The sequence below is a fragment of the Cotesia typhae genome, unplaced genomic scaffold, assembly GCF_013202065.1.
Source record: "Cotesia typhae breed Kobodo isofemale line unplaced genomic scaffold, CoteBio_Ctyphae scaffold_152, whole genome shotgun sequence".
NCBI classification, from domain to species: Eukaryota; Metazoa; Arthropoda; class Insecta; order Hymenoptera; family Braconidae; genus Cotesia; species Cotesia typhae.
The window spans coordinates 10,139,684-10,165,751 of NW_027423776.1; the positions used below are offsets into that span (position 1 = coordinate 10,139,684).

A 26,068-nucleotide genomic window follows, 5' to 3' on the forward strand; every position below is an offset into this window, starting at 1 on the left:
ATTACTTTGGGTGTAATTTAACTGAGTAATTATTTGATGGCCTCATTTTTTCTGTCGGTCGTTATTGCTTAATTAAATAATGTAATTAATTGCGCAATAACAATTAATGGCCAAGTCGTTGGTAATTACTTAAGTAAGGCTTTTAAAAATTTTTGAAAAAATAAAAATCGATAAAAATAAAACAGATGAATAATAAAATAATATCATCTCACAAAAAAGTTTTCACACATTAAATTAACCTTGTTAATCCGAGAGAATAATTTACAAAAAATTATAAAAAAAGTGATCGGATCACGATAAAGACAGGAAGTTTAACTCTCACTTCCTCCAGGTACAAGCATTCGCTTTATATTAAACACAAATGAAAAATAAAAACAAGAGATTCACCGTCTCGTGTTACTTAAATAAAATAAAGAGATTTCTTAAATATTTATAATTTATAAGTTATAATTTAGAAGTCAAGAGGAAGATATTTCCCTGAAAAATATAGATAAGATAAAACACAAATAACATCATCGGAGCTAACCATGCGTGTAAATATAACATGAGAGTTAAGCGTGTTTCTGCGAAATATCCTCAGATTTATTGGAATCATTAGACATTTGTTAAACCAAGCACGCGGGCAACGATGACTCTCGTGCGACCCAACAACCTCAACCAGACCACGAGATATTACGAGTCTCTGTAATATTTATATCTTCACATTTTCCTTCGTAAAATAGTGTATATTATTTACAAGAAATTTATTTTATTGTAAAAAAGCGTGGGGTGCTTTTTTAAATATTTTTATAATAATTATACTTTAACCAATGTTTGTCAATAAAATATTTAGAAAAATTTACGTCAAGCATCCTACGCTTTTTTACGATAGAATTTATTTTTTCGTCATTTATAAGAAATGTATCTAAATTTTAAATTAATAAATGATTGAATATTTTAAAAATTATTTTGAACTATTTTGAGGCTAAAGTAAATAATAATTAAATAAATTCTTCAATAAAAAACCGAACTAAAAAGTATAAAATAATTTTTAATTAATTTAAAATAAAAATAGAGTGATTAAATTAGCTGACATTTTTTATTTTGCTTTTTTTATTAAATTAGAATTAAAAAACTTGCAATTTTTCAAATTTTTTATAATTGAAATATTTTTTTAATGTTTATGTGATAATTTTTTCAATAAAAAAAAAAAATCTAAAATTTTCATACGTCACATACTTCGAGAATTTACCATCTTATTTATTTTTCTGGAAGAAGTATCACAAGTACATGTTACATGTCACTGAAGAAGATACACACTCCAGTGAATTAATGGCTAACATGAGGCTTTATTCTATAAATCCTGCATGGGAGATTCTCATAAATAATCAATAGCTGAAAGCTTGAATAAATAACAAAATAAAAATCAGGGAAAGCAGCAGCGTAGTAAATAATAAATAATATATGTTTCTAATTCTATTTATAATTGAAATAATTTTAATTTTCAGAACTACGAGACACTGAGCAAGGGCAAGAAGTCGTGGAGCGTAAGATTGGGTCTGTCACGGCAAAACCAACCGTCCGATGAAACGACAAGTGGCTGGAGTACGATAAGCGGAGGCAGTGCCCTGTCCCGACAAATGCTCTACGGAGAGCCATGGATCTACGGAACGGTGAGGTCCTCAAGGGCGAGCCTGGAGCCCCGGGGCTTCCTGACCCCACCACCACCACCGCCGCCCGGCGCTCCCATCCTCGTGGTCTGTTCTTGTCCGGAGTTCCTCAGCGGGACTACAAGGAAACTGGGAAACTGCCGTAAGTGCGGAGGTCATCGGCTTGCTGGGATCCCTCTCGGAGGAACGTGCAGGATTCCTGCCAGCTCTGTTCGCGCTAGGCCCAGTCTTGCTGGTAAGTTTTTAGTCGAAAAAAATTTTAGAAAAAATTATCATCATATTTATTCATTTAAATAGAATTTATTTAGAACTGAAAAACAACAAAGATAAAAAAAAGAATATACTTTAATTGAGCTCAACTAAATACAAATTTATCAAAGCACTATTGATAAGGCTGCTGCGTTCAAGTATCGCAAAAGTTTCCAGCACTTCATTAATTTTCATTTCTTGAGGTCGTATAATACGTCTAAGATCGTTGTTCAAAAAAATTCTTATTCGCTCTTCGAGAGTCCGATTACGTGTTGCTGATATTATTTCACCATTTAAAAGAGGATCATCGTGTAATATTGATTCTTCGCGATATGTATCAGCTTCATCAGGCAATATCAACATCTAAAAAAAATCAAGGAATAATTTAGTTTAAACACTTGTTAATAAAATGATGGAATAAAAAATTACCTGGGACAAGCATTCGCCTTTTTCGGTACCAGTTACGAAATGCATTTCATCGCCATTCGAGAACCACAATGTGATATTTTCTCTCTCAAAAACATTATATTTGATGTTATTTTTAGAATTATCGTTCAATTTGATTACTGCCATTGGCAAAAATTCTAACTTATGAATCTTAAACCCTGAGCAAACTGTCAATTTCATACACGTCGTTTGTGGATTAAAGTTCTTTGGATCAATTCTGTAATTTTGACGCTTCAAAATTTCCTCGAAAACATTGAGTTTTCCATTTTCTAGTTTTGGAGCTTCGTTTTCGGTGTGCGTGCGGCAATTTGAGTAACTGTATGTAGCGAATGATGGAGTAAATCCGTTATTTGTGTTCATCAAGAAATTTTTAGTAGTTACAAGTCTCGATCTATTCATAAGTACTTCATCAAGATTGAATATACCGTCACCGGGGGTAATATGATCCCTTTGTTTTAAATTAGTTAATGGCAGTGGGTTTTCATGGCTCTGAAATTCTGACACAGCTGGTAATTCGGGCAATGGCTTCAATATTAAACTTACTATATTCTTTTTTTCGAATTGACTCAGAATTTTCTTTTGATGAACATGTTCTACATTTGGAAATGTGAATAAAGAATAGTCGAGATCATTCAAAAAATAGTATTCGTTAATCGCCCCTTCAAGTTGACGATTAACATCAGTAGTTTTGATCGAACTTCTGTAGATCAAAGTTCTGAAAAAATCAGCTGCTTTATCTGGAGCATTTTGGTCGATATTTTCACACTTTACTGCATTATTTATGCTAATCTACTATTTGAAAAAAAAAATTATAAAGAGAACAGCATTGATTAAATCAAAATCAGTATTTATTACCTGAATAATACAAGTTCCAGTAGAAACAGATGAAACATAATGAGTTTTATTATCCCGTTTCAATCGATAAACAACTGTTTCGTTCATCCAAATACTATAAGGCCCATCATCAGCAACTTCCAAAAAAAATGCATCATCCATCAATTTGATATCTAAACTATGCACATTAAAAGTCTTGCAAATATTAACAATCCCATATCTGAAGTGTGCGAGTCATTAATATAATTTTGATTAATACCAAAATTTTTTTTTCACCAAAGATCTGTGTGATGAAACAACTTTGATGATGCATCGCTGGATAGTTCTTTTTCAATATAAACTTTTGGATAAAAATGAGCCTTTAGGGATTCAAAAAGCGTACACGTTTGATAAGAGATTTCATAATTGTATCTATCGCCATTATGTTTCTTAATAACGTGTGATCCATTGAATCCGTTGAATATATCACTGACTATTACTTCGCCCGAATAATTTTTGGACAAATTAACCGTATCATCTACGCGCAGGTTTCTCATCGCCTGCGCATTTGTAATAGCTAGCAATGTGATAATTAAAGTTCTAAAAATTCCGTTCATTGTTGCGTTTGAATTGTAACTGTTATTAAATTTTTTTTTAAAACAAGAAGTCTTAGTTCTTTTTGTTATTGATAAGAAACCTTCATATTATCTATTATACGTCTCTAAATAATTGATAAGTTCGTTATCGGCAGCATATTAGTTTCAATGCGACTAATTAAAGCTATATAATTCTATCCAATTAATCTTAACTATTAATAGCTCGTTTTAGTACGCTTGAATTGAATTTTTTTTTTTTCTATTTTCTTTAAGTCTTTCAACCATTTATACAATCAAGATTTTACATGAATAAAAAAAAAACTTCCAATTAATATTGAACATTATTTGTCTTTCAGGAGTCTTAAGACCGTCAGTTGACGACCCGTACGATGTAATGCGACGAAGTCGTCTAGTAGAGCCGCGATCACGTGCCAGAAGTATATCCCCTTATCGGCAATCAAACCAGCGTGACCAACGCAGTCAGAGTGTGATGCGCAACACAAAAGAACGTAAAACAAGCACTACAAGCACCACCGGAGTTTCACGTACCGAGTGGTTCGATACCGAGGTGAATTACGCCGATGAATTCCCAAGAAAATCCCCCGCTGACGATTGGTGCAAGGAGAATTCCGCGGATTCCACTACTCCCTTAATAACCACTCAAACATCCACATCGACATCTGCTTCTTCTCCATCTACATCTTCTTCAAACAGTAGACAGTCCAAGGGAAAAAACAAGTGGCAAGAGCCATTAAGAGCCAATATTACCAGCCAAGCTGAAGATGTTACCTTGACATCAACTATCGACTCCCGCAAAAGCATCCTAGAATGCAACGTCAACCCTTATTTGCTGGTCAAGAAAAACTTGACGACCAAGGACGAGGACGATCTGAGCGATGATCTTTCCGACAATGCTCTGGAATTGGACGACATGTCCTCCAGTCTTTTCGATCCCTCGAAAGTAAAATCCATCGAACGGCTGCCCAATCGCGGGGCAGTTGCTGCGATTGGCGGGCAGCGAATTCGCGTCTTTAATGAACCCAGGGAATTAATTTCTGATGAAGATGATACTGTTTCTTCTATTCAACCAGTCACACGCATTCCTATTCCTAAAGTCTCGCCCAAAAGGCCGCCCAGGAGGCCCAAAGAGGTCAAAGCTGTGCTTAAAAGCATCCTTAAAAGGGGCAAAGGCACTCTGGCGCCTAATTCTGATGGTGTGAGGAAAAATGTGCTTTTTAATGTTAATAATATTATTTTTGCACCGGAAAAGTCTAATGATAGAAGAATCAGCAAGAGTTCTTTGCTTAATAACAGTTCTATTAATAATAACAATAATAATAATAATAATAATAATAATAATAATAATAATAATAACAATAGTATCAATAACAATATTAGCAAAGAAGATGACTTGGAAAAGCCTATTGTTCCTGAAGAAGTTAAAGAACGGCCCAAGTTTATAACTATCCCAAATATCAAGGAGCCAAAACGCCAGGAGAAGTTTCAGGAGTGTAAGATAATCCCGGAAGTCAAGACCATGTTTCAAGATAGAAAGGTCAATAATAATAGTAATAATAAACGACCAGAAGTCCCTGTGAGGAACAAGAAGGTCGGAGATGGCAAAACGATGACTGTTGAGGGGAACATTGATGATTCTGGTAAGAAAAACGATAGGACTGAGCGTGAACAAGATGGCGGAGCACCTAAAATGGCGGAACCGAAGATAGAGAGGGGGAAGGATGAAACGAACCTGGAGATTGAAATTGAGGAGCTCAAGGATCGGCTGACCGATATTGAGACTGAGGATAAGGATTTGCTGCTGAAGGCTTATGGTAAGTGCTTTCACTTTTCTTATCGTGGATAATGTGTATTTTTGTATATTTTGGGGGTAATTAGATTTTTTTTTTTTTTTTTTTTTTTAAGAAGAGTGAGGGTGGTTGAGGATGATTTATGTATTGCGGGAATTATTATGTCGTTGATAAAGGTTTATCCTTGAAAAATGAATATCTTGAGGATTATTATCAAGGATAACAGCATTAACCCGGCATAAGTGCTTGCGCTACTGGTATGTGGTATGCTGGATTGTTAGCCATGAAACTATGATAGCAAGATCATAACGGTTGTTATAAGCATATTTCATCACCTTGACATATCGTCATGCCTTTTATACATGGGTTTAATCTGGTGATCTTGATTTTATAGTTGAAAGTGTTTGCGCATTAAATTATTAATAGAAATGAGAAATGAGAATGAAAAATGGGTAACATACTTACAATAAAAATACAAGTATAGAGAGATATTTATTTACGACTCGGATTTAAAATTTAAGAGTTTGTTTTTTGCAAGGCTGACTGAGAGTTATATTACTTAAAAAATAATGACGCTGTTAATCTGGACTTGATAGTGTGGTGGGTGGAGAGAAAGGATCCAGCTGACCCTGAAACACCTTTTCTTGGTTAGTTTACACAAGTAAAATTACCTCCTAATGTTTAATGTGCAAACATAATCATAGTGAAGAAATTGAGAGCTAATTGTAAGGTCATGGCTTAGATATGGATTAGTTTGTTCCTTTTGGTTTACTTGGAACCTCGAACCAATTGGTCGACACGCGAGTATCTTGTAGTTGAGATAACTAGCTGCCTAAGGGCAATGTCTTTCTGCCTTCTTAGTGTGTCAAAAATTTAATTTTTTTTATTCAAATGACCTGATTGGTAAAAAAACTTTTTTTAAGATTGAAATTTCCCGCGCTGACGGCACTGTAAGTAATTTATAAATGACGTCATTTGATTAACCAATCAAAATATCTGAGAGCATTTTAAGGTTAATTCGCAACAAAAGCAGTTTAAGAAAAATTTTTAAATGACAAATTTTTTAATTAAAACAACCAATCCTCTTAAAAATAATATTTCAATATATTTATAGTAATTTTCATATTATAGAGTTTCTAAATTTTTTTTGATTCCTTTTTTTGGCATTCTAAGAGCCTATAACTTCTTAAATTAAAAAAAAATTCAATTCCAAAAAAATTACATAAATATTAAAATTGTTTGTCAATGAAAGTATTATAAATTAGTAATGAAAACAAATATTAGCAAACTCTGTGATTGTTATCAAACAATCAGAATTTAAAAAAAAAATGAAAATGAAAGGAACTTAATGTCGAATGAAAGTGGACGCGTGGGAAAGGCACGAATTGATCGGAACAATAGTAACCGAGTCGCTCCCTTATATGGAACAGCGAGTACATTTATCGAGAGGACGTGGAGCGAATAACAAATTTCCTCGACTGAAGTGTCTTGAGGAAGAGTGGCTGCTGTCAGTGATCGTCTATTATACACTTGAATGATAATATTAAGAAGAGAGCTACTGAATGGATATAACTTGGACACCTGAATGTGTTGATGCGGACATTCGAAACAGTGTTACATTAAAATCGCAGAATACTAATAAATGCCCACTCAATGCTCAGATAATATCAAACTACCGTCTATCAGCTACCGGTTACCAATCACTACATCAGACATCGACTTTATTTAAATTTATTTTTAGATTTATTTATTGGCATTCCTTTTGAAGACATATTAGCTAAACATGTCACTGACAACTTCGAGAGACGGAAAAGACTCGAGAAAAATACTTATTCCTCTTCCGGTCAATCATATTTCCTGTTGTCTCGCGTGCTGTGGTTAGATAATCTCTAACGACGAATTAAATACTCGCTGATTTATTCCCGAAATAATTGATGGTTTTTTTTTTTTTTTCCGGATATTGATTTCTTTCATTAACGGAAAATAATTTGAACTTGGGGAAAAATGTTACGGATGCAATTTATTTAGTAATTAAAGTCATTATATATGCTAATGTATAATTTATAAAATCTTCATCAATGTCATGATATAATGGTGTCAGTTATTACTTATAAATTTTTTTTTTATTAGTTAAAGAGCTATTATGTATTGAATATTCATGGACAAAGTTTTCAAAATTGATGAGTTGACATTTTATTTTTTATAAAAAAATATTGTAAATTTTTTTTTTACTTCAGTAAATTTATTAAAAAATTCTGAATATTATTACAGACCGTAAAACTAAACAATAATTAAAATTTTACAAGTTTTTAAATCGCAAAAATTATTCTAAAAATTGTAGGACATCTAGAAAGTAATTAAAAAAATTTTTTTTTGTTTAATTTTAGAATTTAATTTAAAAATCGTTAATTTTATCAAAAGTTCAAAAGTTACTAGATAAACTCAATTAAAAATTTCTGATCATTGATTATTTATAAATACAATGTCCATAAAGCCTCGGTATACTAACACCATTTATTATAGATTTATTACAGTTCAAAGTTTGAAATTTCAAGATAATCAATAACCAAAATAATTTATCGATCACAAACCGCTTATGTAGCTTCAAAAAAGTCCAAAAAAAAAAATGATGATGTTGATTAATGAAGAAACAAAGTTAACGATCCGGTCATTCACCCAGGATTTACCAAAACAGGCCACGGATTAGCCATTAACTTGTCTTTCTATTCTATTCAGCATCTCTTGATATTAAATATCAAATTTCAATAAATCAGAGGATTAAACTCGCAAAAAATTCGCAGTATTACACAAATTTATTTTTTTTTTTCAATCGGGAGTGAATTTTATTTTAAAAAAATTAAAAATCATCCATTCAAAAATTTTTAGTGTTTTTTTAAAGTTTAAATAAAAAAATCCTATTTCTTTATTTTTTTTTTTTTAAATATAATTTTTTATTTATCCCCAGAAAAAAAAATACATTAAATTATTTAAGTCAAAAAAAAACTTTAAAATAAATCTTTCCATTTACAAAAATTAAACTTAGAATTGTTCTTAAATCATTTTATGCCAAAAATAATATTTTTAATTTATATTAAAGTTATCTAATAAAAAAAATAAATGATGTAAAAATTTATGGTCTTACAAAAAAGTCTTCTTTGTTTGTCACGGCTACTGTGTAATTCAATATAACTAGAATAAAAACCAGAGGAAGTGAAACCCAAAATACGTGTAAGGTTTCGTTCATCCTTTTGCATCCTTTCGCGATATATGATGCATGATGCATTGTATATTGCTATAATATAACATACGAGTCAAACGTAAATGCGAGTGAGTTGAGGTGATTGTTTGGCATTTGAGCCAAGCATCGGGTATTAAATCGACATTAGAAAGGTCGCGTCCTAGATTTAGTTCTTATATTTATATTTATATTCATATTACTGTGCCCATCAGCTATCAACTCTTATTACACGTATAAATCTATGTAGCTCTCTATCTTTCGTAATCTAAAGAGTCAAAAAGTCTAAAACAATAACAATAACAACAATGACAACTAAAAAACAAAATAAAAACCGGAAGATAATAGGAGCGGGCCGTACGCTTTCTTGTTTTAAATTTTAGTGTAATTTTGTCAAGATTACGAGGCATTAATTGTGAGATTTCCGGACAACGGTACTCTCTTTATATATAGACTTTATATTGTATACGTCTAATAAATTACGGTGATAATATAATGGCTTGGTCTTAGTCTTAGTTTTAATCTCACTCTTATTTTATCTATTCGCTTTTGTTTTTGTTAGATTGTTCGGGAGGAAGTTCAGGGAATTAAAAAGAATGAGGAGTGAAGAATATAATTAATGCTACACTGATATAAATTATAGTTTTTAGGTATTTAAAAAATAAATAATATAATATTAAAAATTCTATAGTTAAAAAAGTTAAAAAATTCCATACTTGGATATTTTTCAAATAAATATATGAGTAAATAAATTTTATAAGACACTTTTACTAGCTTGTAAAGTCTGGTTGATTGAAAAAAAAATTTTTTTCTTAAAAATTTAATTCTTACTTCAAGACACAGACAGTTTTTTATCTGAACAAGTAAAGATAAATGAAAGAGAAAAGAAAAGGGAAGAAAAAGCGATTGATTATCTAGCAGCGAATCTTTTCACGTTACATTTTTAATGCAAAGAGCTAACCAATGCAAGACGAGTGAGACAAGACAGGACTATAATATAATAAGTGCCTAGCTTGCGCTATTACCCGGCTTGCGGAGAAAGTTCACCGGAGGCTTAAAGTTGTTACACTTTTAAATTTATTTATTATATTAGCTTTTTGTCTTATGCACCGATTGCATGATCGGTGATAGGTAATTAATCAAGCTAAGACGCAAAATGTTATTCGGCAAAAACTATCCATTATTTTTACTATTTATTCATTTTTAATCAATTATTTGTGTGATTATTGATTACCGATTTTTATTGGATTATGCAATGGCAGTTTTTTTTAATTGAAAATTGTGAGCTGTTAGTGTATGTGTGTGGTCATCAATTAAAAGTTTGAGATATATTAAATTTATTGTTGTATAGAAAAAATTATTGTCAATTAACGATAATTATGTAATTGGCAGAACCGATACAGCATGCATAACAAAAAATAATGCGCATTAAATTATGAAGATTGTGTAATCGAGAATACCAATGTTTCTCAACGTTTATGGTTCGTAAATTTCAATAACATTATATGTAATATAAATGTAATGTTATGTTGGTAATTGTTGCATTGTGATTTTAGATTTTATTATTTAGTTATAAATTATTTATTTGTTTTTAATAACTTTATCAAGTAGATACACGAAGAGAAAACTAATTGATTCAAAAGAAATTTTCTTGATCATTGAAAATCATTTTGTTGGATAATTTATAGCGACAGTTTTATATTGAAGCATTTTTTTTATGATTTTTGTTAAAAATTATTTTCTACAAAAATAAAAATAAAATTTTTATTTATAAAAATTCATTGAATTTTTTTTAATAATTATGCACGAAAATAGAACTAGATTACGAGAAAAAATTTTTAATTAAATTTAAAAAAATTATTTTCGAAGAAATAAAAGTTTATTTTTGAGATAAAAATTAAAAAATAAAATTTTTCTCAATCAAGTAATTTTTTTCCCTTCCGCTTTTACGATAGGCTGGTTCTGTTAATACATATAGTAGAAAAAGGTCAAAAGGGCAATAGGCGATGAGTGATGTGTCAGATTGGATCAGATTATGAAAATAAGAATTAAGTAGTGAATGATGAATGATGTTATAAATGATGAAAGTTATACTAATTATTCAAAAATTAGAATAATAGAGAAAGAAAACTGGCGATCAGTGACGTCATGATGATTTACATTCATCACCTATTTTAGAATCAATTAGAGGCGCTACAGAAAAATTATAATAATAAGCCGTGGTCATCCAACATGACTTAAAAAATTAAATAAAAAGAATTTCTTAAAAAAAAAAATTTTCTTTTCCAGATCAAAGCCCTCGCTTGTGCCTAACAAGGAGCCAGAGCGACAGATCAATAGCAAAGCCCGACGTGTCAGCAGCAGGGATCCAGTACCTGGACACAATGTGTCTAAGTCTTCGACGACCTTCTTCAAAGGACCTTCTGGAAGTTGAAGAGTCTTTTCCCACTTCAAGTCCGCCCTTGGTTCCTTCGATCACCATAACAACCGTCGAGAAACTGACCTCTCACCAGCCAACCCACGAAGAGAAAGAAGTCTTGGTCCGGCCTTCAAAATTGACCGAGTCGCCATACAGGTCATCAGCTCCGATAAATTTTAACCCTTCCATCGAGCAATTCAAGAGAATGCGTCCGACTTCATGGTCGCCGCCACCTGGCAAGCACAAGCACGGATTTCGCGAGCGAGTAAGCGACCCTGGTCCTTTCAACCACATCATTGTGATGCCAGAAAGCCCCAGGAGTCCTCAACCTCAGGCTCAATCCCAAACTTGGTCTCCTTCCTGCTCTAAAATAGAAATTGGATCAAAAGCCGAAGTCAACGTCTGCAAAATAACTGTCTCTCCAAAATCAGCTGCGCCGCTGGTCCACAGACTGCAGGTTGGTGGGGAATTCCCCAAAGGATCTAAGAGGACCTCCATCCTTATCAACGGCGAGTCTTCCGAAGCAGAGCCAAACCTTGCCGACAACAAGGTTACCATCAGCGTTGGCGGCGAAGACAGTGTCTGCAACCCGACGGTGATTTCTGTCAACTCGACGAGTCCTCCGAAGATCCAAAGCTCCAAGGAGAACAGGACACTCGTTATCCTGGATAATTATCAGTCTAACATTGTCCTGGAGTCCGCGAAAGCCAAGTCTAGAGAGCGCGACTCGAGTGCCGACAAGATGGCCGACAAGAAGCCTAAAATGGAGGACAAGGACGCGCAGAGCCAAATTTTTGTTAGAGACGAAAAAAGATGGTCGGGATTGTCGAAAGAATCTTTGATTTCAAAATTACTTGAAGATTCTCTCCGTAAAGCGAGAGAAAATGGAGAAATTCTCGACGAAAGTAGTGGGGAGGCTATTTTGAGAATATTGAAGCAAAGTTTGCTTAAAACGAAAGAGTATGAAAGCTCAGAATCGACTTTAGAGGCTGAACAGTTCTCCAGATCGCCTAGTATGAATTCTGATGTGGATTTCTCGGGTAATTTCTCGACTAATTTGTTCTTGGAGGAGAATCCTTATGAGGTTATTAAGGAGCCAATTTATGAAGAGATTCCTGATGAGCCGCCGCCTTTGCCGCTTAGTCCACCGCCGACAGAAGATTATATTAAAGGAAGGATTTACTTTCCGGAGGAGTACAAGGAGAGTTATTATAAAAAAGTCAATGCTGGACAGTACTTGGGCAGTTATTTGACGGAAGATGTATTTAAGAAGGACGATGGTGATTATTTGTCGAAAAGTCCGCAGGAGTTTTTTAAACCTACCGGAGATGGAAAGCTGACGAAGAAATTTGAACTTTTGAACTTTTTGATGGACAAGGACAGAGTGGTGGAGGTCGAGGACGAGGTTGAGATTGAAGATGATGAAGATGAGGACACTGAGGGGGATCTAGAGGCGCTTTATGAGCAAAAAGAAACTAGTATGGGGGATTTGAGCTCGAAAAGTTCACAGATTTCAAATGTTTCGGACAGTAGTGAGGAATGTAATATTATTCTGACCAGTTCTGCTGTAGCTACTAAGGTAATTATTTTTTTTTTTTTGAGGGGTTTCATGCATGGAAAGATTTATCTGGTGGATGAGTAGCAGGTAGTGAATAAATAATTCGTAGCAGGTTTTAGAGTAGAATAGATCGATTAAATGATTGAAAAAATAAATTTAATTGTAAATCGAATTCACAGACACGGAGCGTGGACATCGAGCGAACTGACAGCGGAGTCGGATCGGAGAGCAGTCAAGCGAGCAGCAGCCGCGGCGTTGTAAGACGCTGGCGAGCCGGAAACATCTCATCTTCCCCCTCCTCCGGTCCGGGCAGTCTCCTCGCTGGAATCCCTCAGGTCATATCCGGCGATGCGAAACTCTGTGAGGATTGCGAGCAACGTCTTGAGCCTCTAATCACCGACAGGTACGCTAATAATAAATAATAACTATTCAATCATCCGTAATATCTTTTGATATTTTTACAATAATGATAATAATAATAATAATAATAATCTATATTATTAAGAGAGTAAAAAAAATTTTGTCTCCAGAATAGTCATATGAAAAAAATCAGTTTTTTAGATAAATATTTAGGCTGCATTTGAAAATTCTCTCTCTCGATACATAATTAAAAAATTACCTTGTATCTTATGAAATATTGACATTTTTAAAAATATAAGCTCACCCCGACATTACACTCATCGAGACCTTTCATTTGAGTACCCACATCAATTTTTCATATATTTATATATATATTATATATATGTATATATGAGAAATATATCAAAATTGATGTGGGTACTCAAATGAAAGCTCTTGATGAGTGTAACATCGAGATGAGCTTAAATCTTTAAAATCGTCAATATTTAAGAACGTACAGTGCAATTTAACAAAAGTCATTATTTAATGAAGCGAAATTTTATTATTAAATAATTGCACAAATTTTAAGCTGTTAGTAATGGAAATAATAAAAAAAAATAATAATGATAATAAATTTGTCTTCCATACTGGAATTTACTAGAAAACTAATTTTATTTTTAGTTACATGTTCAGTCAAGACAAGTATGTTAATGAATAAAATAAAATAGATAATTTATAATCTAATAATTCATAAAAAAATAATACTAACTAAATAGATATGTAAATATTCAAATGGAGTAAGTTAATTCCTGGCAATGTCTGCACACTTTTCCGGTTAACTTTCATATTTATTGTAGAAAGGTGGCAAGCAAATGCTGATCGACATGCAGATCATTTTACAATGTTGTAAAAGCCCCGGTACACACCTGTGGGCTTGCCAATTTTTATTTAAAATTTTACCGGTGTTAGCAACAAGTACGTGCGTTAAGAGATTCAATAAAATTCCGACCAATATATATATATGTACACATTTATATTTGTATTTATTCTATTTTATTTATATATTATGTCAGCTTTCTTTACTTGGCGTTTAATTATTCGCGACATCAACCATCAGCTTAACCGGAGGATAGAACGCTCAGTATTTTAAATAAAAACTAAATCGAGCATTCGATAATATAATCGTGAATACGCTTTCGCTTTTATATTTAGTGACAAACTGAATTGATAGCAGGTGAAAGTGATATGAAATACGTGATACTGTATAAACTAATGATTTAATTATTAAAATTACATATTTTATTTGTATTTTTAGTCACCAATAGACATAAATAACAAGATTAAATTATTTATCGACAAAATAATTATAAATTTATCAATAAAGTTTCCTTTATTGGGTCAATTTATCGAGAAAGCGTTATAAATTATTTGAAAGTCCGTGATTAAGTGTTAAGTTAATTACGTAATTAATTTAAATTTTATCCTTTTATAATATCGTTATTTTCATTTATTTTTTTTAAGCCAATTTTTACTTTGTTATTAAAATTAATAACATTGAATTTCATTCTTAACTTGGTAATTAAATGTTATACTCATTGAATATTAATTATCATTTTAATGTCTTAATTTATTACTTTAGAAAATTTTGAATTTATTTACTTTTTTTTTTTTTTTTTTAGTTTTACTCCGATTTTCTTTCTTTTGAAAATTATTGCGATAATTCATAAAGTAAAAGAACAATTACTTAATATTTATTATTATCTGCAACTACAATTAATAATAATTCAAATTTATAGACCATAGAAGACTATTGTTCTCTGGATTTTTATCAGAGAAAGTTTAACTTGTAATTTATAAAGTATGTTATTAAATATTGAAATTATAAATTCAAATTTTATAAATTTTTTTCAAAGAAAAAAATTTTTTTTCCCATACTTATTAACAATGAATTTATTATTATTATTATTATTATTATTAATACATAATTAAAAAACGACCTTGTATCTTGTAAACTATTGACATTTTCAAAGATATAAACTCATCCCGATGTTACACTCATCGAGACCTTTCATTTGAGTACCCACATCAATTTTTCATATATTTATATATATATTATATATATGTATATATGAAAAATATATCAAAAATGCATGTGGGTACTCAAATGAAAGCTCTTGATGAGTGTAACATCGGGATGAGCTTATATTTTTATAAATCTCAATATTTAAGAAAGTACAGCGCAATTTTACAAAATTCATTATTTATTAAAATTATTATTATAAAATTAAATTAAATTCTAATATCAAATCAAATTTTTCAGTGGTGTTGTCTACGCGCCATTCGTTTGCCGGAAGTGTTCAAAGAAGCGTGCCGAGCGTAAAGAAATAATAACAGAAATCGTGGAGACAGAGCAAAAGTACGGAAGAGATTTAAGAATTATTTTAGAAGAGTTCCATCGACCTATGTTACGGGCTGGTCTTTTAACGCAAGAACAATTGTCTGCGATATTTCTCAACGTAGAAGAGTTGCTTGAGCATAATCTAGTACTTGCCGAGAAATTGAAAGACGCCGTCGAGCTCAGTCAAGTAAATCAAACAACTTATCCAATTAATATTTTATTTTTTTTATTCCTTCTAATTTAATCACCACTCAAATTCGTCAATCTAGGTCTCTGGAGACGAAGATTTAGTGACGGTAGATGTTGGGAAAATTTTCCTCGAGTCGGAAAGAATGCTCCATGCATTCGAAAGTTACTGCACCCGACAAGGCGGCGCGAGTTGTCTGCTCCAGAACTTGGAGAAAGAAAAGGAACTGCTGAGAATATTCCTAAAAGTTTCGCAAATGGAGAACGCCGTTCTGAGACGCATGAACTTGAATTCTTTTCTCATGGTACCTGTTCAGAGGGTCACTAAGTACCCTCTGTTGCTCGCTCGTCTCCTTAAAGCGACGCCTTCTGTCAGGATTGACGTCCTGGAAGCGAGAAAGAGGCTGGAACAGGCACGGGCCAATATTGAACTTCATTTAGAGCACATGAATGCTGTAAGATTTTTTTTTTTGTCGAAAAAATTATTTTTATTTTGCAATCAAATGATTTAAATTTAATTAAACTTTATTTTATTGAAATAGGAAGCCAAAGATGTGACATCAACAAAACTCTGGCGCAGGATTTCAATAATCCAGAATGGCAGAAGGTCTAATGGCGAACACGATATGGTCAATATTAAATTACGCAAGGTGAGGATATTTAAATTATTTACTTGATATTTTTTTTCTTTTAATTTTCTTTTATTTAAGATGTTTTTTTTCTTTAAAAATTTTTTATTTTAAGATTACTTTTTATTATTATTATTATTTTGTTATTAAATGCTCAGGGGGGTTATCCCCGGAGTCCGATTCTCCGAGGGCCCAGCCTGAGCTCCGTCCGTTACTGCTGGACCACTCCGCACAACAAGGCGGTTAGTGATCACAGAAGGCCAAAGTCATTTCCCTTAAGAGACGGAGAGAACCAAGTAAAACAGCCTTCTGCATCCTAACTGCCAAGAACTCAGCTTTTGATGAGCAAGCTGGAACTTTGGCAAGTGAGGATACAAAAGACTGCTTCATCCCTCCTAGGACGCCAACAATCAGGACGACAAGCTTGACACGGTAACCTGGGTAAAGTTTACCAATTTCAAACAGGAGATCCTGATATATTTGTCTTTTGTGCTCTTCTTTGGCTGAGATGTTGTATTCAGCCGGGGCCGAGAACTCAATGACATAAATGTCATGAGTGGCCTTGTCGAAGAGCACAATATCAGGTTTGTTGTGATCTATCCGCCGGGTTGTTGCAAATGGCATGTTCCAATAAATTTTGCAACTGTCATTCTCAACAACCTGGGGAATATCTCCTGGCAAATAAGGCAGCACTGGTGTCACGTCAATACCGTAGCAATGACGAAGATAGTAGTACAGTACTCTCAGGGCAGCATTGTGACGCTGGATATATGCACCTCTCGCCAGCACTGGACATGCCGACAAAAGGTGCATAAGCGTCTCCGGATGTTGTCTACACCTCCTACAGGACGTGTCCGGAAGCTGCACCTGGAGCACCTTGCTACGGTACTCAAGAGTGTTAATGACACCATCTTGGCAGGCAAATATGAACCCTTCAGTCTCGGACATCAGGCCCGCTGACTTTAAGAAGGAAAACGTCAGCTGGATGGACAAGCCATGATCACGCACGTGTTTAAAGAACACGCTGTGCATGGACTTGTCCATCAGTTCGCCAAGGAGTAGTTTTTCCTCGGCGTTCCTGATGACGCTCTTAAATTCCTCCTTTCGGAGTTCCATAAGAGCGTTTATTTCTCCAAGACCAAGGGTTCTTGCCGCATATATTGCTGCCTTATACAAGAATGACCCCTTATGCGCATTTTCATGTTTATGTACAATTTGCATAAGAAAGTCATCCTCGTCTGCAGTGAAATTGACAACTTCGTGAGTTAAACCCAGGACCAAACGGTCGTGAAGCCGCTCCAAACTCTGCAAACCTCTCCCACCGATGGACCGGGAGAGGTATAATCTGGCGACTGATGAATTGGGGTGCATGCTCCGATTCATATTAATGATCTTACGGGTTTTGATGTCGAGATCTCGTAAATCCTTTCGGGTCCATTTCAGGACACCGAAAGAGTATAGTAAGACTGGGACAGCGAGCATGTTAGTAGCTGAGACTTTGTTTTTGCCGGAAAGTTCGGAGGACCAAATTTTCCGGAGTCTCCTAACATACTCGCTCTGGAGAGTTGTTCGGACTTCAGAGACCGCATGCATGCGGTGCTCTTCCATTCCTAGATATCTATACAACTCCCCGGCGTCTAATTGGCTTAAGACGCTCCCATCCACTAATTCGACATCATCACCAGTATCAGAGCACTTACCCCTCGCCAGATGTACGACCGCACACTTGTCCAACCCAAAAGACATTCCGACATCTCGTGTGTACTCTGCTACGATGTTGAGGGCTGCTTGTAGATGATCTTCATCAGCACTATATAGCTTCAGATCATCCATGTAAAGCAGATGGGTGATCGAATATTTTCGATCACCCGGAGGCCCCACAGAGTACCCACGAGTTTTACGGAGAGCAACAGATATAGGCAGCAGTGAAATGCAAAACAGCAGAGGGCTCAAGGAATCGCCTTGGAAGACCCCTCGTTTGTACTCTACAACTCCGGTTACGTGCAATGCGTTTCCACTTCCAATGTGAAATCGCGTTCGCCAGAGCTGCATTGTACGCCGAATACATTCCACTATTTCGGGATTGACTCCCAGGCATTTGAGTAGATATAAAATTAACTCATGTGGAGTTGAGTCAAATGCCTTGCGATAGTCAATCCAAGCCATTGACAGGTTGCGTTGATAGTAGATCGCATCTTGTAAGACGCATCGATCCACTATCAGGTTCTCCTTGCAACCTGACAGGCCTCTTTTACTGCCACGTTATTATTATTATTATTATTATTATTATTATTATTATTATTTGTTATTAATTGCTCAGGGGGGTTTTCCCCGGAGTCCGACTCTCCGAGGGCCCAGCCTGAGCGCCATCCATTACTGCTGCACCACTCCACACAACAAGGCGGTTAGTGAGTGCAGCAGGCCAAATTCATTTGCCTAAGTAGACGCAGGGATCCCAAAATGACAGCCTTTTGCATCCGCACTGCTAGAGACACGGCTGCTGAACTGCAAGCCGGTATCTTCGCAAGTGAAGACACAAAAGACTGTTTCATCCCTCCAAGGACGCCGACAACCAAAACGACGAGCTTGACACGGTAACCTGGGTACAGTTTGCCAATTTCAAACAGGAGATCCTGATATATCTGGTGTTTGTGCTCTTCTTTGGCCGAGATATTGTATTCGGCTGGGGCCGAAAACTCAATGACATAAATGTCACGAGTAGCCTTGTCAAAGAGCACAATATCAGGTTTGTTGTGGTCAATCCGCCGGGTTGTTGCGAATGGTATGTTCCAATAAATTTTGGAACTGTCATTCTCAACAACCTGCGGAATATCTCCTGGCAGATAAGGCAACACTGGTGTCTCATCGATACCGCAGCTATATCTGAGATGATAATAGAGTACTCGCAGGGCAGCATTGTGACGCTGTATGTAGGCACCTCTTGCCAGCACAGGACATGCCGACAAAAGGTGCATCAGCGTCTCCGGATGTTGTTTACACGTCCGACAGGACGTGTCCGGAAGCTGCGCCTGGAGCACCTTGCTACGGTATTCGAGAGTGTTGATAACACCATCTTGGCAGGCAAATATAAACCCTTCGGTCTCGGACATCAGGCCAGCTGACTTCAAGAAGGAGAATGTCAGCTGGGTGGACAAGCCATGGTCACGGACGTGTTTGAAATACACGCTGTGCATGGACTTGTCCATGTGTTCACCGAGGAGTTTTTTTCCTCGGCTATCCTGACGACGCTCTTGAACTCCTTTTTCGGGAGTTCAATGAGAGCGTTTATTTCTCCGAGACCTAAGGTATTTGCCGCGTAGATTGCTGCCTTATACAAGAACGACCCCTTCCGCGCATTTTCATGACTATGAACAAATTGCATCAGGAAGTCGTCCTCGTCTGCTGTGAAATTGGCAACCTCGTATGTTAAACCCAGAACCAAACGATCGTGAAGCCGCTCCAAGCTCTGCAATCCTCTCCCTCCGATGTTCCGGGAGAGGTACATCCTGGCGACTGATGAGTTAGGGTGCATGCTCTGATTCATATTGATGACTTTACGGGTTTTGATGTCGAGATCTTTCAACTCATTTCGAGGCCATTTCAGGATCCCAAAAGAGTAAAGTAGGACCGGGACAGCGAGCATGTTAGTAGCTGAGACTTTGTTCTTGCCGGAAAGTTCTGATGACCAGATCTTCCGGAGTCTCCTAACATACTCACTGCGAAGAGTTGTTCGGACTTCAGAGACGGCATGCATTTGCCGCTCTTCAATCCCTAGATATCTGTACAACTCTCCGGCGTCTAATTCTCTTAAGACGCTCCCATCCACTAATTCGACATCTCCACCCGTATCAGAGCACTTACCCTTCGCCAGGTGTATTATTATTATTATTATTATTATTATTATTATTATTATTATTATTATTATTATTATTATTATTATTATTACATTAAACTTTAACCATTCTGAAAATTTTTCAGTCTTTATAGAACTTTTAAATTAAAAAAAAAAAAAAATTCATTGAATAAAAATTTTTTTTTTTCGAAAAATTTAGATAAAAAATGAAAAAAAAAAAAAATCTTCACATGTTTTTTTTTAGACTACATTTAAAAATAAATAAAAAAAGTTGTTTTTTGATCCTTTTTTGGGCAAATCGCATACATTACAAAAAAATTCATCGAATTTTCTTTATTTTAAAAATTTTTTCTTTTTTAAAAAATATAATAAAATTAAATAAAGTCAATCTAAATGTCCCATTAGTATTTTCTCTTTTCAAAAATTTTAATAAAAATATCCAAACATAATATTTATAAATAACTCGTTTATAAATTGGAGCAGATGGCTGTTGAAGTTCTTGAATGGGCACACGAAGAAGCGCGTTTTGTTTTGGAGGGCCGTCTTCTCGTTGCTCAACCGACCGACAATAATTGGCGGAGAGGAAGAACTGTTAAATTAGCACCTGTCATTGCAATGCTTGTTATTAACGGAAAGGTAAATACACTTTTTTTTTTTATCAGTCAATTACAAGTATCCATTAGCTGATGTGTAATTATTGATCGTAATTATTTTCTATTTTCTTCCAGTCCAATACGGAGTTTGTCGATTTGAATGACGACTCGTTGTTCCCGAGACAGATCGGCATTAAAGAAGCGACTTTGTTGTTGGTTAAAGAAAAAATTGGGCGCTATTCACTTCTACGAGTAAGTTCTCCAATAGATTAAAAATTTTACCCATTAATCTTTATAATTATTTATTTATTTTTATTCTAGGAGCCATTGTACCTAGATAAATGTATAGTTTGCTGTGAAACGGATTTAGAAGATTATTTCGAAATTCAAGAACTTGCTTCCAAGGAAACTTTTATATTTAAAGTAATTATTAATTTCATTTATTTAAATTAATTTTTTTTAATAAAAAATAATAAATTTTTAATGTAAAAATTTAAATAAATTTAAGGCTGAAGATGGTGCAAGAACAAAAAGATGGTGTAGAACACTTCAAGCGCATGCGCAGTCACTTGGCGCCTGGAGAAGACGTCGAGGAGCTCTTCCGAACATCATGATATGTGGAGTAGCAAGAAGTTAATTTCAAGAGACCGAATGATTAATTTTTACTTAATTAATAACCAAATAGATCAGGCGTCAATTTTTAAAATCTTGAGATTTTTAAGACGTAACTTGTTTATATTTTTATTATTAATTAATTAATTAAAAATAAATAAAAAAAAAGGATACTTTCCAAGTGATCCTTATATATATTATTGATATTAACTATCAGTAATCAATATAAATAATATATCTTATATTTAAGGATTATTTAAAGAAATTGAATTAATATTTTCAAAAGATTGAGTAGCTGTGATATTGATCGGTGATTTGGGATTTCAAATTTAAATATTTTTTATTAATTATTATTAAGAATTTTAATTCTTTTTTTTTTATTTTATCAAGTTTGGAAGTTGAGGGCTCTGAAATTAAATTTATTTATATTATTATTAATTAAATAACGAAAGAACAATTATTATAATCTTAGCTGATCTATTATAAAACTATACATTGATGTTTTTTTTTTTAAATGTAAATTATAAATTTTTGATAAAATTATATTACATTAAACAATAATTATAATTAAATGTAATATGTTCAAATGACTGTAAATAAATCCACTATTATCCTTGCTCGATTGTACGTAAACTGGAATTCTGATAAAATAAATGTGAGATAAATATTAATGTTATTTTTTTTTTTTTTTAATTAATTGTAATTTTATTAATCAACTTACTCCAGGTGGTACGAAATTATCAGGGGAAATTTCTTCTTCCTCCTTCAGCTCACGTATGTAAACACTTTTGGTCAACGAAGACGCTACGACTTTTTTACTCGCCCGATAATTATAATCCTTAACTTCTGGATGTTTTTCAATTATGTACTTGTAAGCTGAGCAAAGTCGGTGGATTTCTTCAACTGTGAGCTGATAAGGTCGCGTCGTAGGATCTACATCCGCTAATTTCACCATTACTACCGCAAGATCTTCTTGGTAATCTTTTGGAAAGAGTGTTCTGAAAAACAAAATATGCATCAATTAAATTATGTTGTAATTAACAAACATCTAAAAGAACATTTTTTTTTTTTTTTTCATAAAAATTTTCTACTTAAATAATTAAGAAATGGCTTTGTATCTTGTCAACTAATGACAGTTTTATAGATATAAGCTCATTTCGATGTTACACTCATCGAGACCTTTCATTTGAGTACCCACATCAATTTTTCATATATATATATATATATATATATATGAAAAATATATCAAAATGCATGTGGGTACTCAAATGAAAACTCTTGACGAGTGTAACATCAGGATGAGCTTGTATCATAAAAAATGTCAATAATTATTAATAAATATCAATAAAATTACCTGACACAAGCCAAACAATATTTTTGTCTGAACGAAAACATATGTCTGGTAATTTTCTCAAAGAAATCAAAATCGTGATCAGTCAGAGGATTGACCAATGGCTCGAACAATACAACCCCGACATCAACATTTGGTTTGGGAACAAAAGCGGACCCAGGAATAGTGAAGCAAAGCTTAGGAGTGGTCCAGGCTTGAGCCATCACGGACAGCCTGCAGCGCTGATCAAAATGAGGTTCCGCAATCAGCCTTTCGGCGACTTCTTTCTGAAAAGTCAGGCACATCTTGACTCTGCCCAAGGCCCAGGGTCCAGTTCTCCGAGAAATCATCTCCAGCCAGCGGATGATCAAGGGTGTGGAGACATTGAAGGGCAGGTTCCCGATGATGAAAGCCCTCGGGTTCCGGGGGTCATCCCAGTCCCGATGAAGTTCTTGAGGGAACACTTTCTTCAAGTTAGTCCGCATGATGTCGTCGTACATGATCTCCATCTTGCCTCCAATAATCCCCAAGGTTTCCGACAGCAAGTCCAATGATGGTTTGAACCTCGGGTCCTTCTCGATCACCACCAGCCTGCTCGGTCGCTTCCTTATAATAGACCTCGTCAGTCCGCCAGGTCCTGGACCGACTTCCAACACGTGCGCGCCTTCGATCTTCCCGACCTGGTTCACCAATCGGTTGATTATCTTCTCGCTCAGCAGAAAATTCTGGGCCAGCTGCTTGCGCGCTCTCAGGTGGTACAATTTTAGCACGTCGGCCACTGACGGCAAGGGAGGTATTCTCACTCTCGCTGCCATTGCTCTTAATTAAATATTTTTTTTTTTTTTTTTTTTAAGGTAATAGTGTAAAAAATTAAGTGATAAAAATTATAATAGTAATAATAATTAAAGTTCGTTAATATTTGTAGAGTTACTAGGCCTGTTCTGTCGAAACAGTCTCAGGAAGTTCAAAATCGTCCAAAAATTTCTCCTGCTTAACTGCGTGAATAGTGTAAAAATAAATTCCAAATACTCCGGCGAATAAACCAGTTGCCATCCAACGGTTTGTTTTTCGGATTCCTATCATACGAACTGCGCGTTTTAGATTCAGCTCTTGCACGCGTTTTGCCAAGTGACGTTGTAGGGAAGATAATTTTTTTTCTTTGTCGAAATCAATTGGGGGCATTTCTTCCTTGTCCATTATCTGTAATTAATATTATTATTATATATTATAAATTTTATTTATGTATTTTTTTTTTTTTTTTTCAATAAAATTTTATGAAAATTAATTTAGCAGATATTTAATAATTTTGGTGAAAATAACGTATAACACTGAAACTAGCAGACACAAATTTTTCACAAGTAAATATTCCATAAGAAATAATGATTAGTCTCATTATTTTTTATAATAAAATTTATAAAATAAAAATTTATCACATTGGTCGCAATTTTTCACATTCTGAAAATTAAAAATTAAATAAATTAAAAGTCAAGTTTTATGAATTAAAAAAATGAAAAAAAAAAAAAAAATTGATTAAAGTAAAACTTACTTTAAAATAGTTTTGCAATTATCTATACAAAATAATTGTGAAATATTTGTTAATCATTTTTAAAATATTTAATTGAAAGTAAGGTTATGTTAAGAAAACGAAAATATCACAGGACACTACAAAATACTTGACAATTGTAGTTTGTGTCAATTAAAAATAATTATTTTAATGAATTAATAGATAAAAAATTACCTCGCGAAATGTTAACGCTTTTTATTGATAAATAATGTGTACTGAGAGTAATAAATTACGCTGCACTGCCATAGTACACACAGCAGCATTATTTCAGTCGGTAAAAAAAAATTGCATTAGCTGATTACGTAAATAACAATAATAACTTATTTTATTAAAACAAACTGAAGAATTTATTATTTTTAATAATAATAATAAATATTTATAAAGTAATTAATTTTATTAATTGATTTTTTGATAAAGTTGAAAAAAAATTAAATAGAAAATTTGAATTTTTGTTTTGGAGGCGCGCATGCGCGAGTTTGAATTAGATATAGTTCGCGCGGTGGGCGCTAGGCTGCGCTCTAGTAGATAAAAAGGTGCGGCAGACGAAGTAGGAAGTTAGATGAGCAGCAGAGAGTAAGTATAGTGTCAGCTCGTGTAAGTTTTGTAATAAAAGTGCCCAGGTGTATGAAAGTTTGATTTTTTAAATTATTTTAATCGTAATTTATTAAATATATTGAAAAGTTTAATGATTTCGCGCGGGTCAAGTTATTCGTCCGGGAAAAATTAAACGCAGTGTCATGCTAAACAAAATGGCGGCAATGTTGAAGATTTTACATCTCGCTGCTGTTCATTGTTTCTTTTTTTAACAGGTAAAGTCATTGTAATTAAATGATTGTTAGTTTAATGATAATGAGACAGTTGATAATTTTTTTATAATAATTACACAAAAAAATTATTATGAAAAAAAAGTAACCAAAAAATTCCATCAAAATTAACATTTTTTTTGTATTTTTTGTATTTTTAGGTAACTTCAAGAGAACCAAATGTATAATAGTGCATTGTTTGGTGAGTTCGACAAATGTAAGTTTTTTATTTTTTTTTCTGCGAATATTTGAAAATTTTTTTATGATAGATGTTTTTTTGAGTAAAAAAAAATTATTGCATTTTTTGGTGAATTTTTAATGAAAATAATTATATTTAAAATTTTATAACTATTACAGATAATATTTGTAAGAAATTTATTGTTAACAATACAATAATTTTTTTTTATTACTAAAATTAACAAGTTTAAAAATAAATTAAAAAATCTTAAAATTCTACTCTTAATTAAATTTGAATTATTATTTTAAATTCAGAAGTATATTTCTGATAGTTTTAGAAAATTAACATTCACCAAAAAAAAGTCAATAGTTTTTTTTTTTTTATCATTTTGAATTATTAAAAAATATTATTTAAATCCAGTCATCTATTTTAAAAATTACTCGGATAAAAAAATTTATTTATTGGATTTAAACTCACGTAAATAGAGAATAATAATTTAAAAAAATTGAATAATAGATATGTTGGACATAGGTTAAGGTCAATACTACTCGCCGGTATAAAACCTCAAAAAAGCAATCACTGTATAAACTATCCATCTCTTTCTCTATCTGCTAAACAATTAAAACCGAACAATTATCAGGTTTAAAATGAAAAATAAATAAATGTAGCACTTAAAAAACTAGGTAGCATTTAAAACTGATCTTCTTGAAATAATGAATAATTAGCTCGGTAGAATAACAGAGAAACAGACAAGTCACTCGACATTCGTCCATTATATTTAATTAAATGAAATATAAATCGATAACAAT

At 33.5% G+C, this 26,068-nt stretch overlaps 4 protein-coding genes across 6 annotated transcripts in view; 2 read left to right on the forward strand and 2 right to left on the reverse strand.

The window, feature by feature from the left end:
- The window catches only part of Rhogef64c (Rho guanine nucleotide exchange factor at 64C), a 142,448-nt gene extending 120,393 nt beyond the window's left edge, over positions 1-22,055 (forward strand). For both annotated transcript variants that reach the window (XM_074256129.1, XM_074256128.1), the window contains exons 3-13: positions 1,488-1,884; positions 4,111-5,586; positions 11,087-12,795; positions 12,954-13,177; positions 15,434-15,698; positions 15,781-16,152; positions 16,240-16,347; positions 20,663-20,815; positions 20,908-21,024; positions 21,094-21,195; positions 21,281-22,055. In XM_074256129.1, coding sequence (XP_074112230.1) covers positions 1,488-1,884; positions 4,111-5,586; positions 11,087-12,795; positions 12,954-13,177; positions 15,434-15,698; positions 15,781-16,152; positions 16,240-16,347; positions 20,663-20,815; positions 20,908-21,024; positions 21,094-21,195; positions 21,281-21,409 — 5,052 coding nt within the window. In that variant the 3' untranslated portion in view covers positions 21,410-22,055. The remainder of the gene's footprint in view (positions 1-1,487; positions 1,885-4,110; positions 5,587-11,086; positions 12,796-12,953; positions 13,178-15,433; positions 15,699-15,780; positions 16,153-16,239; positions 16,348-20,662; positions 20,816-20,907; positions 21,025-21,093; positions 21,196-21,280) is intronic.
- Positions 1,985-3,775, reverse strand: LOC141535861 (uncharacterized). Its single transcript, XM_074256021.1, has 4 exons — positions 3,480-3,775; positions 3,201-3,399; positions 2,328-3,134; positions 1,985-2,261 (listed from the first exon to the last, which is right to left on the reverse strand). The coding sequence occupies exons 1-4, from the start codon at positions 3,773-3,775 to the stop codon at positions 1,995-1,997; spliced, it is 1,569 nt and encodes a 522-aa protein (XP_074112122.1). The 3' UTR covers positions 1,985-1,994.
- Mttfb1 (mitochondrial transcription factor B1) lies at positions 21,842-23,665 on the reverse strand. Its single transcript, XM_074256141.1, has 3 exons — positions 22,739-23,665; positions 22,106-22,382; positions 21,842-22,025 (listed from the first exon to the last, which is right to left on the reverse strand). Exons 1-3 carry the CDS (start codon positions 23,527-23,529, stop codon positions 21,993-21,995), a joined length of 1,101 nt encoding a protein of 366 aa, XP_074112242.1. The 5' UTR covers positions 23,530-23,665; the 3' UTR covers positions 21,842-21,992.
- Positions 23,666-24,995: 1,330 nt separating this feature from the next.
- The window catches only part of Fife (regulating synaptic membrane exocytosis protein fife), a 96,249-nt gene continuing 95,176 nt past the window's right edge, over positions 24,996-26,068 (forward strand). For both annotated transcript variants that reach the window (XM_074256213.1, XM_074256215.1), the window contains exons 1-2: positions 24,996-25,087; positions 25,243-25,298. The gene's annotated coding sequence lies outside the window, so the exon portion shown is untranslated. The remainder of the gene's footprint in view (positions 25,088-25,242; positions 25,299-26,068) is intronic.

Excerpts from the sequence above, each read along its gene's own strand:
- LOC141535861 (XM_074256021.1), bottom strand. The coding sequence starts at position 3,775 with ATGAACGGAATTTTTAGAACTTTAATTATCACATTGCTAGCTATTACA. Across the intron at positions 3,400-3,479 it reads TCCAGCGATGCATCATCAAA|ATATGGGATTGTTAATATTT; the intron begins GTTGTTTCATCA and ends CGCACACTTCAG. Across the intron at positions 2,262-2,327 it reads AAGGCGAATGCTTGTCCCAG|ATGTTGATATTGCCTGATGA; the intron begins GTAATTTTTTAT and ends GATTTTTTTTAG.
- Mttfb1 (XM_074256141.1), bottom strand. The coding sequence starts at position 23,529 with ATGGCAGCGAGAGTGAGAATACCTCCCTTGCCGTCAGTGGCCGACGTG. Across the intron at positions 22,383-22,738 it reads TATTGTTTGGCTTGTGTCAG|AACACTCTTTCCAAAAGATT; the intron begins GTAATTTTATTG and ends TTTGTTTTTCAG. Across the intron at positions 22,026-22,105 it reads ATAATTTCGTACCACCTGGA|AATTCCAGTTTACGTACAAT; the intron begins GTAAGTTGATTA and ends TTATTTTATCAG.